The 13,965-nt window shown below is 44.5% G+C and overlaps 1 protein-coding gene across 1 annotated transcript in view; it reads left to right on the top strand.

Annotated features, from left to right (window-relative positions):
• The window catches only part of LOC144826334 (guanylyl cyclase-activating protein 2-like), a 37,738-nt gene extending 24,338 nt beyond the window's left edge, over positions 1-13,400 (top strand). Inside the window, exons 3-4 of the mRNA XM_078684674.1 lie at positions 20-128; positions 13,165-13,400. Of these exons, the coding sequence (XP_078540800.1) occupies positions 20-128; positions 13,165-13,292 (237 nt within the window). The 3' untranslated portion in view covers positions 13,293-13,400. The remainder of the gene's footprint in view (positions 1-19; positions 129-13,164) is intronic.
• The last annotated feature ends 565 nt before the right edge of the window (positions 13,401-13,965 follow it).

Below are 13,965 nucleotides of genomic sequence, written 5' to 3' on the forward strand. Positions count from 1 at the left end.
TAGTCCTTTTCTCCTGCAGGCCATTTACAATGTGAAGAAAGGCTGGCGGAAAGACCCAGACGTCCAGGCGCTGACTGCAGACGAGGTTTGCGAAAGGATCTTTCAGAGCGTGGATGAAAATGGAGATGGTAATCAGGATATTTTTCCATATCGAATCGTTTTACTTCTATTTCTTGTCCACAGCTGAGCTGAGGGTGAACAGAGGGGAAGAGTGTGCTCTGCAGATAGACACAGGGCCCACAAAACCCATGTACTAAAGCGCACAATCAAGATTAACGCTAGTGCTGCACATTTTGAGAAACTCCTAGCGCTAGCTAGCGCTAAGTCATGAGTAAAGTAAATGTCTCGATTGTAGATCATCTGGTTGGGTAAAAATGCTGCAGACACCAATAATGATGACTAGGAAGCAACTAAAAACTTGGGTCTGATTCAGTGTCTAGCATCGAGGGTACTCCCTCCCAAAGACAATGGAGTACCCCCTCTGCCATACTGAAGGACCACCCACCCCATTTAGAGTCATGCAGGACTGTATACTCTGTCCCTGAAATACACCACTGACAGCCTGATAGGGTAAGGGCCACTGGAGGCTTGGCTATTTGGCCGTCCGCCCGATTTAGAGTGAGTAGTCAAATGTTCAGCTTTTACAGTCAATCCCTGCCAGGTAAAACCCTGCACTAAGGGGCAATAACAACTTGTAAATGCCTCCACACCATGAGAGAAATCTTCCTTGACGAGGGAGTCATTGTTTTTATTATTTTCAAAAAGCAAATCTTACTTTCAGATTTTGTTTTAGAAAATAAAAAAAATAGTTAAGGTTTGCCGCTGGGTTTATGAGTTTATCTATCTTCAAGTAAGAAGGCTCACTGGACATATGAATTGCAGGTCGCAAGATCAAACTCCGGCAAGAAACTACATAGCCTTCCGAGATTGATGAACTGAGTACCAATACATTGGTTCATTGTGATAACTGTAATTTGTGATGTATAGAGACATTAAAAACTTATTGAAGTGATATATATATAATGAAATGTATCACCATTCTATCCCGATAATTCAGACTAGAAACACTCCTCCTATATGTTTGTTGGTAGATAGTAATAGCATTTTACACACGCCCTCAATAAACACAATATAGCATTGTAACTACTTGACTATAATTGTCAGCGGTGATGTAAAGAAATGCCTATTTTCTTTACAACCCATTTTTAGATAAGATTTTTGCGTTTTTAAGCGTGTTTGACTGGATCACAAAATAACATCCAACTTCAGGATTACAGGCAAGTCTCACATACAATTACATTAAACAGTTGCAATGCTAGCATGTTGAAATATATAAGGCAAAAACCATCTTTAGCAAAATGATGGGGCCTATCTACAAAGGCATTTTGGAGTACATACAGGAGCTCTGCTGTAATGCATTTTACACATGTTACATACGTTGGTGAATTAGACCCAAAACATTTCAGATGGCAAGAAAAAAGGAATATTTTGGACAAGCCCTAATTGGTGTGAGACCAATCCTAGGTTGCTTTTGTTCCGGTTCAGGGAGTACCTGGCTTGGCAGTTCAGGCTGGACTGTTCCCATTGAAGCTTGGTCAGGAGTGTTTGCAAATGGCTGAGTCCAAACTGAGATAGCATAGTAGGTTAAACAATGACAGGTTGGAATGCTACCCCGAGCGATTGCCAGTGGTTACATCTATTGAATGCATGCCTTCCATCACCATTTATATGCTTGATATTCAGGAAATATTCATGTGCATTTAGTACAAGTAGAAAGGACATGGGCCCCTTTACACTTTTATTGATAACCTATTGGACGTTTTGGTAGGATTTACAAAGAATTGTAAGAGTGCCTAATAGAATACCTCTGTAAGACTTCTTCCTGTACTTATAAATGCTTTTCCATATCCACCCATATACTTGATGCTGATGTCCAATTGGCACTCTAAAGTTCAGGGTACATTCAATTGTATTTCTGTAAAAATGTGTTTATATTCCTTTTAAAAATCTTACCTTTTGTGATTATAAATAAGGTGTTACTAACAATCATGAAAGGTAAAGCAAGTAAAAAAGAGAACAAATCCCATATATCCTAGCACTATTGGATGCAAGACTTGAGTCTACAAATGTAGCACACAGTGGATAAGTAAATTCCAAGAATATATCATTTCCACAGTGTGTTGGTGATTGTTTGTGAACTAAATGATTGTATCAACATTTGGGTATTTGTTTGTTGTATACTTGTTACTGTAACTTTGTATATTGTTTTTTATTTGTGTTCAAAAGTTTATTATTGGGAGCTTCAGAGATATACAGCTGAACAAAAATTAAAAGCAGAATAAAGAGTACATACAAAAAAGCAAATAAGGTAGTAACAAAAATTGGCGTAAAGGGCATGCATATGAGTCGAGCCAGAGATCTTTACGTTAAAATAAATACACATAATTTATACATACGTAAAATAATCAGGTATCTAAAGGAGAGTTGCATCCAACGTTACGTGACGGTATGCATACAAAGACCTGGATTGATAATGTCACCACCACAGTAAAACAGATACAACGTAAGTTATACATGACGTGAAACATACATGTATACATAGGGGAGTTGTAACTAGTATCTCTTGACGGTAAGCGTACAGAGTCATAGATTGATAACGCTACCACCCCAGCAGGTAAGTTAGGAAGGTGAAAACACGGAATGGGCGCGAGGTAGTCAAGCATCAAGGAGGCTTGTGTAGGTCAAAGTGATCGTCTAGTGAGGACCAGAGTTTCCTGAGTGGCGGACGACATGGGGTTGTGGCGAGGGCTATATTGTCAGCCCCTCTTAAGTTGGTCATCCAATTCAGCCAATGGGGGAAAGAAGCTTTGTTCGTACTTTTCCAATTATTTAGTATGATTTTGACCGCAGCCGTCAGCAATAGGTCGAGTAGGGCTTTGTCATTATCATTGAGTGAGACAGCTTTGGCAAAACCTAGGACGAGCGTTGAGAATTCCCTTGGGAGGGTGATATGGAGTACTTTTGATATAAAATCAAAGATTCTGTCCCAATAGGAGGATACACACGGGCATCTGAAAATTAAGTGTTCAAGGTCCCCACCCTCACCAGTGCAGTTCCAGCACGTGTCATCAACCTTAATTTTGAGCAGAAACAGCCTCCTGGGTGTCCATAAGGCCTTATGAAGTAGCCAGAACTTGGTTTGTGAGAGTGTAGGGCTTATTTTGTGGCGAGTGGTGGACTCCCAAGTTCTGGCCCAGTCTGCCTCTGAGGTAGGTGTGGATGAGAACGAGTCCCAATAGCGTTGAAGTGGCTTGGTTAGGGAGGACGATTGTGGACGAATAAGTTTATATATTCTAGAGACTTGGTGGCCCAGTTTGTTAAGTGAGGTGAGCATGCCGGGGAGGGAGGGGGTGACGACCTTCAGGTTAGCTTTTGCAAGTGCTACTTTAATGTGTAAGAAGTTATAGAATTCAATGTGGTGTAGGAGGAATCTATTCTGTAGGTCACTAAAGGTGAGCGGTAACGAGTTTTCGGTGAGTTGGTGGGGGAATAGTATACCTCTTTCTATCCAAGAAGAATAATTTAGAGTTTTCCCTTTGTATGTTAGGGCGGCATTGTGCCAGAGCGACTCCCAGTTCGAGTGCCGGAATTGATGTGGTAGGTGTTTACTAACTTGGAGAAGAGCCATTTTGGTGTTCTTGAAGATAGGGCCCGAGCCTAAGTTGGGACGGAGTTTAATGGTGAGTAGGGCACAGGGGTAGAGACCTTCTAATAGTGACCTTTCCACAGAGAGCCACACAGGGGTATATTCAGTCTGTGAAGTTAGCCAGTACGATCCCTGTTTTGCTAAAAAGGCAATTTGGTACAGTTTGAAGTCCGCCAAGTTGACTCCTCCTAATTTTTTGACTAAACGTAGCTTCTTTAAACTAATTCTGGCTTTCTTGCCCTGCCATAGAAAGGACGAGATCAGTTTATCTAATTTACTATGGAACTCTTTGGAAAGCATGAGTGGAAGCATTGTGATGAGGTAGTTGACCAAGGGGGATATCATCATTTTTATGGTTTCTATACGACCCCACCAAGTAATGAATCGGGAGGACCAACCGTCAAGCAGTCGTTTGATTTTGGCTAGGGTTGTGTTTTCATTATGTTTTAGGGTACTTAGAAGGTCATCGGTGAATTCTATCCCCAAATATTTAATCACGATAGTTTGCCAAATTAGGCCAGAGTCGCCCAGCACTTCTCTAGAGGTGTGGACATTTAGAGGTTTAACCTCGGATTTATCTCTATTTAATTTGTAGCCGGATAGGGAGAAGTATTTGTCAATTGAGGACATAAGCCCAGCGATGGAGTTAGTAGGGTCTTCCGTTGTGATTAGGATGTCGTCAGCATACGCTGTTAACTTGACGCGTGTGTCACTGAAGGAGACAACCGCAATGTCTCTCTTATTTTTGATTTCTGTAAGGAGGGGTTCAAGGGCTAAAAGAAAAAGAGCAGGAGAGAGAGGGCAGCCTTGTCTGGTTCCCTGGTGCAGACGGAAAGGGTCGGATAGGGTGCCGTTTATAGCAATCCTGGCAGATGGGGCAGAGTATAGGGCCATCACCATCTTGGTAAAGGAGTCGCCAAGGTTGGAGGAGTGCATGCAATGCCGTAAGAAGGACCACGAGACCTTGTCAAAGGCCTTTTCCACGTCCAAGGTTATCGCTACCATTTGGGAGGAAGAGGTCTTTGCTTTTTCTAGAAGGTGACACAGCAGTCTCGTGTTGTCGTTTGACATCCGGTGTTTTAGGAAGCCAACCTGCGAGGGGCTAATTAGTTTGTGGAGGATGGAGTTTAGTCTGGTTGCCAATATTTTTGCATAAATTTTGCAATCAAGGTTTATCAAAGAGATGGGGCGGTATTTTTTTAGTGAGGAGGGGGTCTTTCCCTTCTTTGGGTATTACTATGATCGTTGCTTCACTCATCGATGGGGAAACACTGCCGCTGGACGCTGTAGAGTTATAAAGATTGAGGAGCGGAGGGCTAAGTTGATCTGTAAAGGCCTTATAGAAGGACGCTGTGTAGCCGTCCGGTCCGGGGGCCTTAATATTCTTTAGAGTGTTGATTGCTGCTCTGATTTCTGCGCTAGTGACTGGGGAGCCTAGGTGGGACATATCTGTTTCTGAGAGTTTGGGGAGGTGGAGTGACTTGAGGTAGTCAGTGCAGGCTGATTCATCTAGTGGTTTGTCGTTTTTGTATAGATCTTCGTAGAATGCTTTGAATGTGTCAAGGATATTAGATTGTTTAGAGTGTGTTGTTTCTGGAGACTTTAATGGACGATATGATGGACAGTTTCTGTTTATGCTTGAGAAAGGAGGCTAGCAGTTTCCCTGCTTTGTTACCCTCGCAGAGTTTTAGGTACTTGAAGCGATTGATCCATACCCCCGCTCGTTTGCTGGTGATGGTGTTGTATTCGTACTTTTTTTTGGTTAGTGTGTCTAGTAATTTAGTGTCTAACGGGTTGGACTTATGTTGGGATTCTAGTGCACCAATCTGTTGTTCCAGAGATTCTAGCTCTTTATTTAGTGTCTTGTTTGCCTTGGCTCTGATGTTGATGATGACCCCACGAATCGTGGCTTTCAGAGCATCCCACAAGGTGTTGGGTGTAGTGTCGTGGGTGTCATTTATGGTTAGGTATTCCTCAATGGCATTAGCTATTAATAATTTGTTTGTGGGATCTGATAGTGTTTCATCATTAAAGCGCCATCTCTTGGGTGGGAGAATCGATTTGGAGCCAGCCAGCTTGGTGCGAATACAGGCGTGGTCAGAGACCAATTTGGGGGCTATTTCTGTTTCCTCTATTAGGTGTGTGAAGGGGCTTGAGATCAAGATGAAGTCGATGCGTGAATAAGATTTGTGTGGTGCGGAGTAAAAAGTGTAGTCCCTACTGTCTGGATTTTGGAGGCGCCAGGAATCTTTCAGACTATATCTATCAAAGAGGCGAAGGAGGGTGTCATGCGAACGGGATGGGTGGAAGGAACATTTAGATTGCCTATCAAGAATCGGGTCAAGGGGGAGATTAAAGTCTCCTCCCACTATCATCAGGTCTTCTGAAGGGATGGGTTCTAATGAGCGGGAGACCGAGTCCCAGAAATCCGGGTCGTCAGCATTTGGGCCGTAGATATTTACTACATGAATGGGGTCGTCCTCCCTTAGTAGGTGTGTAACGGAAAGTCTACCTACTTCGTCGTGAGAGTGCGAGACTAGTGTTAGGTTAGCTTTTTTCGCTAATAAGGTGATTACCCCTCCCTTTTCATGAGTTGCTGGTGAGTTCATATGTGTGACGCCCAATGGATGTTCAGAAAGCGTAGGTCATCCTCAGATAATTTGGTTTCTTGGAGTAATATAATGTCCCCCTTAGATTTGGTGAGATATTCGAAAACTTTCCTCCTTTTTACCGGATGGTTGAGGCCCTTAACATTAAGAGCGATTACCGTGAGATCATCGACTAATGATTTCGCATTAGCCATTGGAGACCGGTAACATCGCTGAGAGGCTGCGTGGTAATCTAAGGATATCAGTGAGCATTGCCGTGAGCTGGTCATCATACGGGCCATTGTGTGGAGATACATTGGATTGCAACGAAATACATGTGTCATATACGTAATAAATGAACCTAAACAAAATACAGTGCAAAACAGAAAAAAAGACTAAGAATCTTTGAACTCTTTTAGCTCCATTTTCTCCCTCCCCTGTCCCCACCACCCTCCATCCCCCCCCACTCCCTCCCTCCCCTCCCCCAAATACGTACATAGGGAGTGCGACGGCAGCACCGTGCAAGGCGGAGTCAGGGGTACTACACAGTTGGTATCTAGCAAATTCCCTAGACATTGAGAATAGTATGGTAGTAATGAACACGAAACTCGTTTTAAACTTCAAGCTGCTTTTGCGGCTGAAAAAGTCCTATTAAACTATAACGATAAACATTGGTTGAGGCATGAGAGCGTAAGGATTCCACGCTAAGGCGAAATGAGTTTAACAATAGCCTTAGCAAATACCAGTATGACTAGCAATAGTGAATAACAATAGTGCGACTTTATATTGAGGCATGAGGCCTGCTTGCATTAAAGTTGTAGATACCTGCAACCGCAGAGTAGCAAACTGTATATGAAACAATGGCACAACTCTTAAGAACAGTGAACTCACTATACAGGAGAGTGAACATTGAGATGAAGGGCTTCAGTGTTGAAGCGGCCGTTGTCCGATTACAGAGCAAGACATTAGAATCATAACAGCAAACGGTGTGATGAGTTAAGCAGAGAATGAGGTCATGTTTTCCTTTTGTTCGAGAGGCCGGACGCTAGGTCCATTTCTTGCTCGTGGCGATCTTCGAGTAGATCAGCAAGGGCTCTGGGGTCCGTGAAGAATTTTGGATGGCCATTGACTACAATCCTGAATTTTGCCGGACCGGCAAAGGAGAATGTAATATTTTTGGATCTGAGTCTGTCTCTGAGTTCCAGGAAACCTTTACGGATCGCCACCGTGTCTTTTGAGAAGTCCTGCGTGAAGATGATTCTGTGACATTCCCATGTGATGGAGTGGTTTCTCCTTGCGAATTGAAGGATCATCTCAACGTGCTGAAATCTGAGTGGTTTGCAGATCAATGGTCTGGGGCCATTGGAGCTCCTGGAAGCGAAGGTGGGGATCCTGTGTGCCCTGTCCAATTCAAGGCTGTGTGGAAATTCTAAGTTGGTGATCATGGGAATCCACGATTCAAGAAAGGCCACGCAGGAATGTGCATCTTTTTCGGAATTCTCTGGAACGCCAAAGATACTGATGTTATCTCTTCTGTTCCTCTGTTCCTATCTTCCAACTCCGCGTTATGGCGTTTAAGTTCGTCCGTGGTTTTTTCTAGACGTTGGATCTTGGAAGCTGATTGTCTCGCCTGGTCCTCCACGTCGCTAATACGTTGTTCGGCCGCACCCAAACCTGTGTTTATTGCACTGATATCGGCTCTGATCGCAGTGAGTTCAAGTTGCATAGAGTCGGTATTGGATTTGGTGGATTTTGAGAGATCATGTAGGTCTGCCAGTTTTCTGAGAATCATATCCATAGTGGCTGCCATATCCGATTTACTTTTAATGGGTGAGTCCAAGAGTGAGTCAGATTTCACCTTTTTGGTGTTGTTTCTGTCCTCCCTGTTCGCCATTGCTGCCTGGTGTGTGTTAGCTTCTGCAGGAACTGGGTGGGCCTTGTAGAGCCTGTAGGAAGACACTGTGGGCTGATGAGGCTGGACACCCACGAAGTAGGACCGGCTGCAGAGCGTCTGGACAGTGGCTACAGTCTTATGGCAGCACAGAGAGCGCGCAGAGAGGTACGTAAATGCTGTAACTGAGGGCCACTGCAGTAGATGGACTACGTTGCTCAATTAGGTTAGGAATGTGTCTCTCCGACCAAGATGAGACGCTCGGTAGTGAGGCAGGACTTGAAGGTCACTTGGGAGGCAGCACCGGGCACTGGGCACGAGTGGTCGCTTCCAAGGTTGGTATGGCAGGGTGGAGCCGCACAGATACTTAGGAATCCCTCTGGGATGGTGAAGTTGGGCTTTAAATATGCATAAAAGCTCACCGTGTGACCAGGCAGAGTATTTTCGCGGGGATCGCCGCCGCCATTTTGGGGTCAGGCGCGTCGTGCCGATCAGCAGTTGTCGAGTCGTCTATTTGCCATCATCCATCACAAGCGACCCTTAGGGGTCGATTTTCGTTGTTTTGTGGCGCTTCCCCAGCCTGTGTTGGTCGTCTGCTGATGGTAAGAGCATTGATTTAGCACGCGGGATCAGGCGTTGCAGCCGTGACCGGGTGCCGCCATTTTAAGCACAGCCCGGGTCGGAGAGCGCACGGCCGACAAAGTTCAGAAAGGACCTCAAATGACAGTTGCAGGCGGCTTTCAGCCCACCGGAGGGTTCAGCATGGTTCACAATGCCGGTTTCTTGGTTCTGGGACGAGTTTCGGTTCTGGAAGCAGGGATGGCTGAGATATCGCTCTCCCGTTCCGCTGAGCTCTCGGTTCAGGTGGCCATTCCTGCTGCCGTCCAAGCCACGCCCCCATAACTTTGTGTATTGTTTTGAGGTTAAAATCATAGAAAACTGTCCATAAGGGGAACGCCGGCTTCCAGTCGTAATACAGCGGGGGCCCACAGTAGTCAAAGAGTTAAGAAGACCCGTGGCCTAGACTTTCAAGGGAAACAGAGTAAGACACTGTGGGGGGGGGACATTACATGTACAAATAGTACAGCAGATTCATGCATTCACACACCCAGCAGTCCGTTAGACCTTCTCTTACAACTACCGTCATGAACTTTTAACCTCTTGGGTGTGCATGTGTCTGCCTTTGTCCAGCACTGGAAAGGTAAATAGAGACTCAGAGAGATTCTTGTACTTTATTTTTAGCTCTAAGAGCTTCCTGAGCAGCCAGAGTCTTACTTTTACCATTACTGTAACGGCGATCAGCGTACAGGGCGCGCGCGCTGACCCCCTTACAGTCAATTGAAAGTAAAGGTAATCGAAGTGCTTAGTTTACTTTCACTGCATCAGTGCTCGAGGGGGCATATCTTAGCCCCCCTATGCCCTGATTGGGGATGGGAGAGGTATCATTGGAAAGGGGATACACTCTTTTTTCCAATGCTATACCGGCATGGGTAACCCATGGGTGAACAATCCCCAAGCAGGGAATCACACACTAAGCACCAGGGATTGGGGAGCAGCCCCTAATGCAAGGTCTTGTGCTCCCTAACTTTTTTAACTATACCAGTCTTCCTGCCCCCCCTTGGACGGGATGGGGGTATTTAACCCCAATATGGCTCTCCCTGGTGAGGGTAGAAACCCTACTAGACGCCAGGGATTATTTTAATCTGACCCTCATTTGGGAAAGATGAGGTAAATATCCTCAGTATTGCCCCCTTCGGGGGCAGGACATCCAGGGAAAGGATTGATTTTTATTTTTATGCAGGGTTGGGGGCTGCCCACTGTTATATTCTTAATTGGCTAACCATGTGTGTTCTGGAATGTATACAGTGTATCCCTGGGGGCTGTTGCTGGGAGTGATGCAGCTGATGTGAGACCTCGAGATAGAGAAGGCGAGGCAGAGCATCAGTTGCGGTTGGACTCGGTGGAGCTACCAGGGGCCGATACTCACTACAAATAAATCTACATAACCCACCAAGGGCATGATCATGCCCTCTACCCCAATTAAGTGGAGCATCAGTCTTTCTGCACCCTTTATGGGGTGGATAAGGGTGCAGAAAGCCCACCAGATACCAACACTAGACACCAACAAAATAATTAAAAAAAATAAATAAATAGTGGTGGCACTGCCCACCATGGTCATGGCCATGCTCCCACCCCATTTCAATGGGACATGAGTCTTTCTGATGGTGATAATTACCTCCAATCTGCCTTTCCCAGAGAGGTAGAAAGCCCACTAGAAGCAAGAAAATGATTTTTTATTTTTCAAACATAGAGGTGAGGGCTGCTTGCCATGGTTATGACCCCAACACATTTAAATAGGGACTTAGTACTACTACTTTGCCGAAAAACCCACTAGATGCCAGGGAAAGCATTTTTTTAAATATAGGGGTGAGGCTGACCACCATTTGCATAGTCATGCCCCTTCCCATTTAAATGGAGCATCAGCCTTTCTGTCCCTCCGGTGCGGATAGATGAAAGTAAATACCCCAATATGCCGCCATGGGGAGGCAACCCCCCATGGAAGCCCACTAGATACTAGGGACTTATTTTTATTGGAAATATAGGGGTGGGGACGCCCACCATGGTCATGGCTACGCCATCACCCCAGAAACAAAACTGGCAGTCTTTTAGCCACCGTGGGACCGATTATCTATAGTCTGCCTCTCAGGGGGTGATAGCCCACTAGACGCTAGGGACTGAATTTATGGATTTTTTTGGGACAGGGGCCCAAAAACCTTGCTGCCATTGTGGAGGGGAGATAGGGTAATCCTACCAGACCCATACAGATCTAAAAATTAGACATCCAGGGGAGTACAGGGGGGGTGTGCTTGACCTTGATTGCAGTCCATTTTCATACTCACAATGCTCTGCACACCTCAAACTTTGACTAAAAACTCACATTTTCCTCACATTTCTGTGAGGAAATCACCTGGAAGTTGCTTGGAAGTCACACATTTCCTACCACACAGCATTCCCCCCAAGTAAAACAAAATTCCAAATGGTAACTCACTGGCGTGGGTGGGCCAAGAGACCATCACACTAAAGGCCCTAAAGCGATACGTGGAGAGATCAGCAGTAGGGGTAGCTGTGCGGTTTTAGGAGCCATGCTCGGCTGCCACCCATGGAACCCACCAACCATAGACATTTTTTTAAGCTAGACAACCAGGGGATTCCAGGCTGGTGTATCTTGCATATCCTACATGGTTTTCTTACCCATGATGTCCTGCAAACTCAAACTTTGCCTAAATCACACATTTTCTTTCCATTTCTATGACGGAAACTCAAGGAATCCACAGGAATCCACGAAAGTCATACCACCTAGAAATGCCCCACCTGTACCAATAAAAATGGTGCGCCACTTGTGTTGTTGAGCACGGATATCATCTGTGGAAAAAAGCTATGGAGCACTAAGCACCAACTACCCCAAATAGCCAAAAAAGGGCTCAGGACCGGGGTGGGGTGAGTGATAGAGGGAGGCCCAGCAAAAAAAGGATTAAAAACTCTTCCTCACTTATTGCACACTACTCACTTTGAGAGACTACACAAAGTCCAGATGCAAATGTCACTCTGAAAGAAGTCTCTGAGGGTGCATCAACAAATATTGCAGTTTAATACCTTTCTTTCCATCCTAGGAATAATAAATAATAATATCGCCCCAATGTTTATATACCCGGATCATGGCTTGGGTTGCATTCTTCTTTATTATTTGCTGCCTTTTGTAAACTGAATTCATTCCTGCTGATGGCAGTTCTTATTTTGTTTGGTGTCTATGCAATGCGTCTCGGCCCTGCTTAGCTCACAGTATTTGAAATATTTTGACAGAATACATTAAATCACTGTACTGTGCTTGCTAGAAGGTTTCCTGTTTCTAAACAGTGACTGGGCCTGCCAAGTAGCAACAAAGACACCGTAAAAAAGTTTCTATTGACGTCAGATGTTCAGAGCAATTTGATGCCATGTGAGCATCAGCTGTGCTGATAAGCTCCCAGAAGAAGCTTTATCAGGACACAGCTCCAAACTCACACTGGACCTGAATTAGGAACTAGGAACTAGAAAGATTAAGGAAGACTTGGTTGCCCCCCCCTCACCCCACTCCCCCTGTGGTATGTTCCTCACCTAGTGTTGACATAGCAAATGGTCATGAATGCACCAATACTTGGCACACTGTTCTAAAGTCAGGTCCGTTGGGGAAGGTATGTATTAATTGGTGTTTCCCTATGGGCAGTGCCATGTTTGCAGTACCAGGATAGGAGCACATATCTTACCCTCAGATTCATCACCCTACACATTCACAACAGGTCACACTATAAGCTTACCTTTTTCTTCATCCATACAAATTTGTGTGGCTTACCGCAAAGTGAACCAGAACTGCACAGCGCCTTGAGGCCAAATCAGTGGTAACTATATACTGCAGTTTGCTAAATATAAAACAATGTAATAAAGAAAGAGACAAAGAAGCAGAAAGAAAAACAATTAATGTAACTAGCCGCGTTTGTAAACTGACTATTCACAATAGATATTTTCCCTCTGGGACTTTAGTGTTCACCTGGATGTTAAATACTTCTTTCTTTTACAGGTAGGTTTGTGACCTTGTGTATGCAATAAAGAGCACATAGGTAATGCATATCGTGGGGAGCATTTAAGGATGCCAGGGACCTAAATTAAGTACGATGTATACTGGATAGTGTAATTCGGTAGGGAAAGCAGTTTATTTATTGATGAATGAGGGTAATATCACCAATAATTCAGGTCAGCAAAGTCATTGGCTAAAATTGAAACGACAAGAAACTTATTGTTATATAATGGAAGCTACCAGTAAAGTCATATGCTGCAGGGCGGGGGGAATCATTCAGTTATATTGTGTTGTCAGCAGCAAAAATGACAAATTGTGACTAGAAGCGTATTGAGTGTGCAATAACCTCAATTATATATTTTTTTAGGACAGCTTTCCTTACACGAGTTCGTCGAGGGAGCCCAGAAGGACAGCTGGGTTTTAAAGATGCTTCAGCTGGACACAAACCCGTGCAGCTGGGTGATGGAGCAGAGGCGGAGGAGTGCTCTCTTTTAGAATTATGTGCAGGATTGACAGTTCCTACATTTCAAATTCTATATGTATATCCCTCGGATAGGTTGAGAGTTCTGACACTTACCTTTCACATTTGCATCTTTAGAATTCTGAACGTTTTTTTTTAAAATTATTAATGTAAAGGCTTTCTCAGGCGCGGCCGGTACAGGTAAAAGCGGTGGGATGGCGCGGGGGGAGTCGCAAGACGACGGAATAGGGGAAAATAAATAATACACTACCTTGTACGCGCTGCAATGGCGTTGTAGCGCGTGCAAGGTAAGTGATTTTATTTCTTTCATTTTCCTTATTCCGTCATCTGTCGACTTCCCCCCGCCCGCCCCACCGCTCTTACCTCTTTCTGCCGCTTCTGTGCTTTCTCATATAATAAAAGTTGTTGGTACGTTCAATACTGCAGTCTTTCACTGGTGATGGAACATTGAAGGACCTGGTGTTGGATTCTGCAGAAGAGCAGGTTGTGTTAGCCCTGACAGGATAAGTGCATTATGGTGTTTGTCTGTAAAGTTCAAGTTTTACCAGTGTCACTCTCTAGGCAAAGAGAGATAAACATCTACTAACTATGAAAACTCTCTGTTTCCACTTCTTTTCCCCCATAACCACCGTGTACAAGCAAGGAAATATTTCACACTTGCGTAAAATCAAATTTTCTAATGCAATA

Source organism: Lissotriton helveticus, chromosome 3_2 (genome assembly GCF_964261635.1).
Source record: "Lissotriton helveticus chromosome 3_2, aLisHel1.1, whole genome shotgun sequence".
Classification (NCBI taxonomy): Eukaryota; Metazoa; Chordata; class Amphibia; order Caudata; family Salamandridae; genus Lissotriton; species Lissotriton helveticus.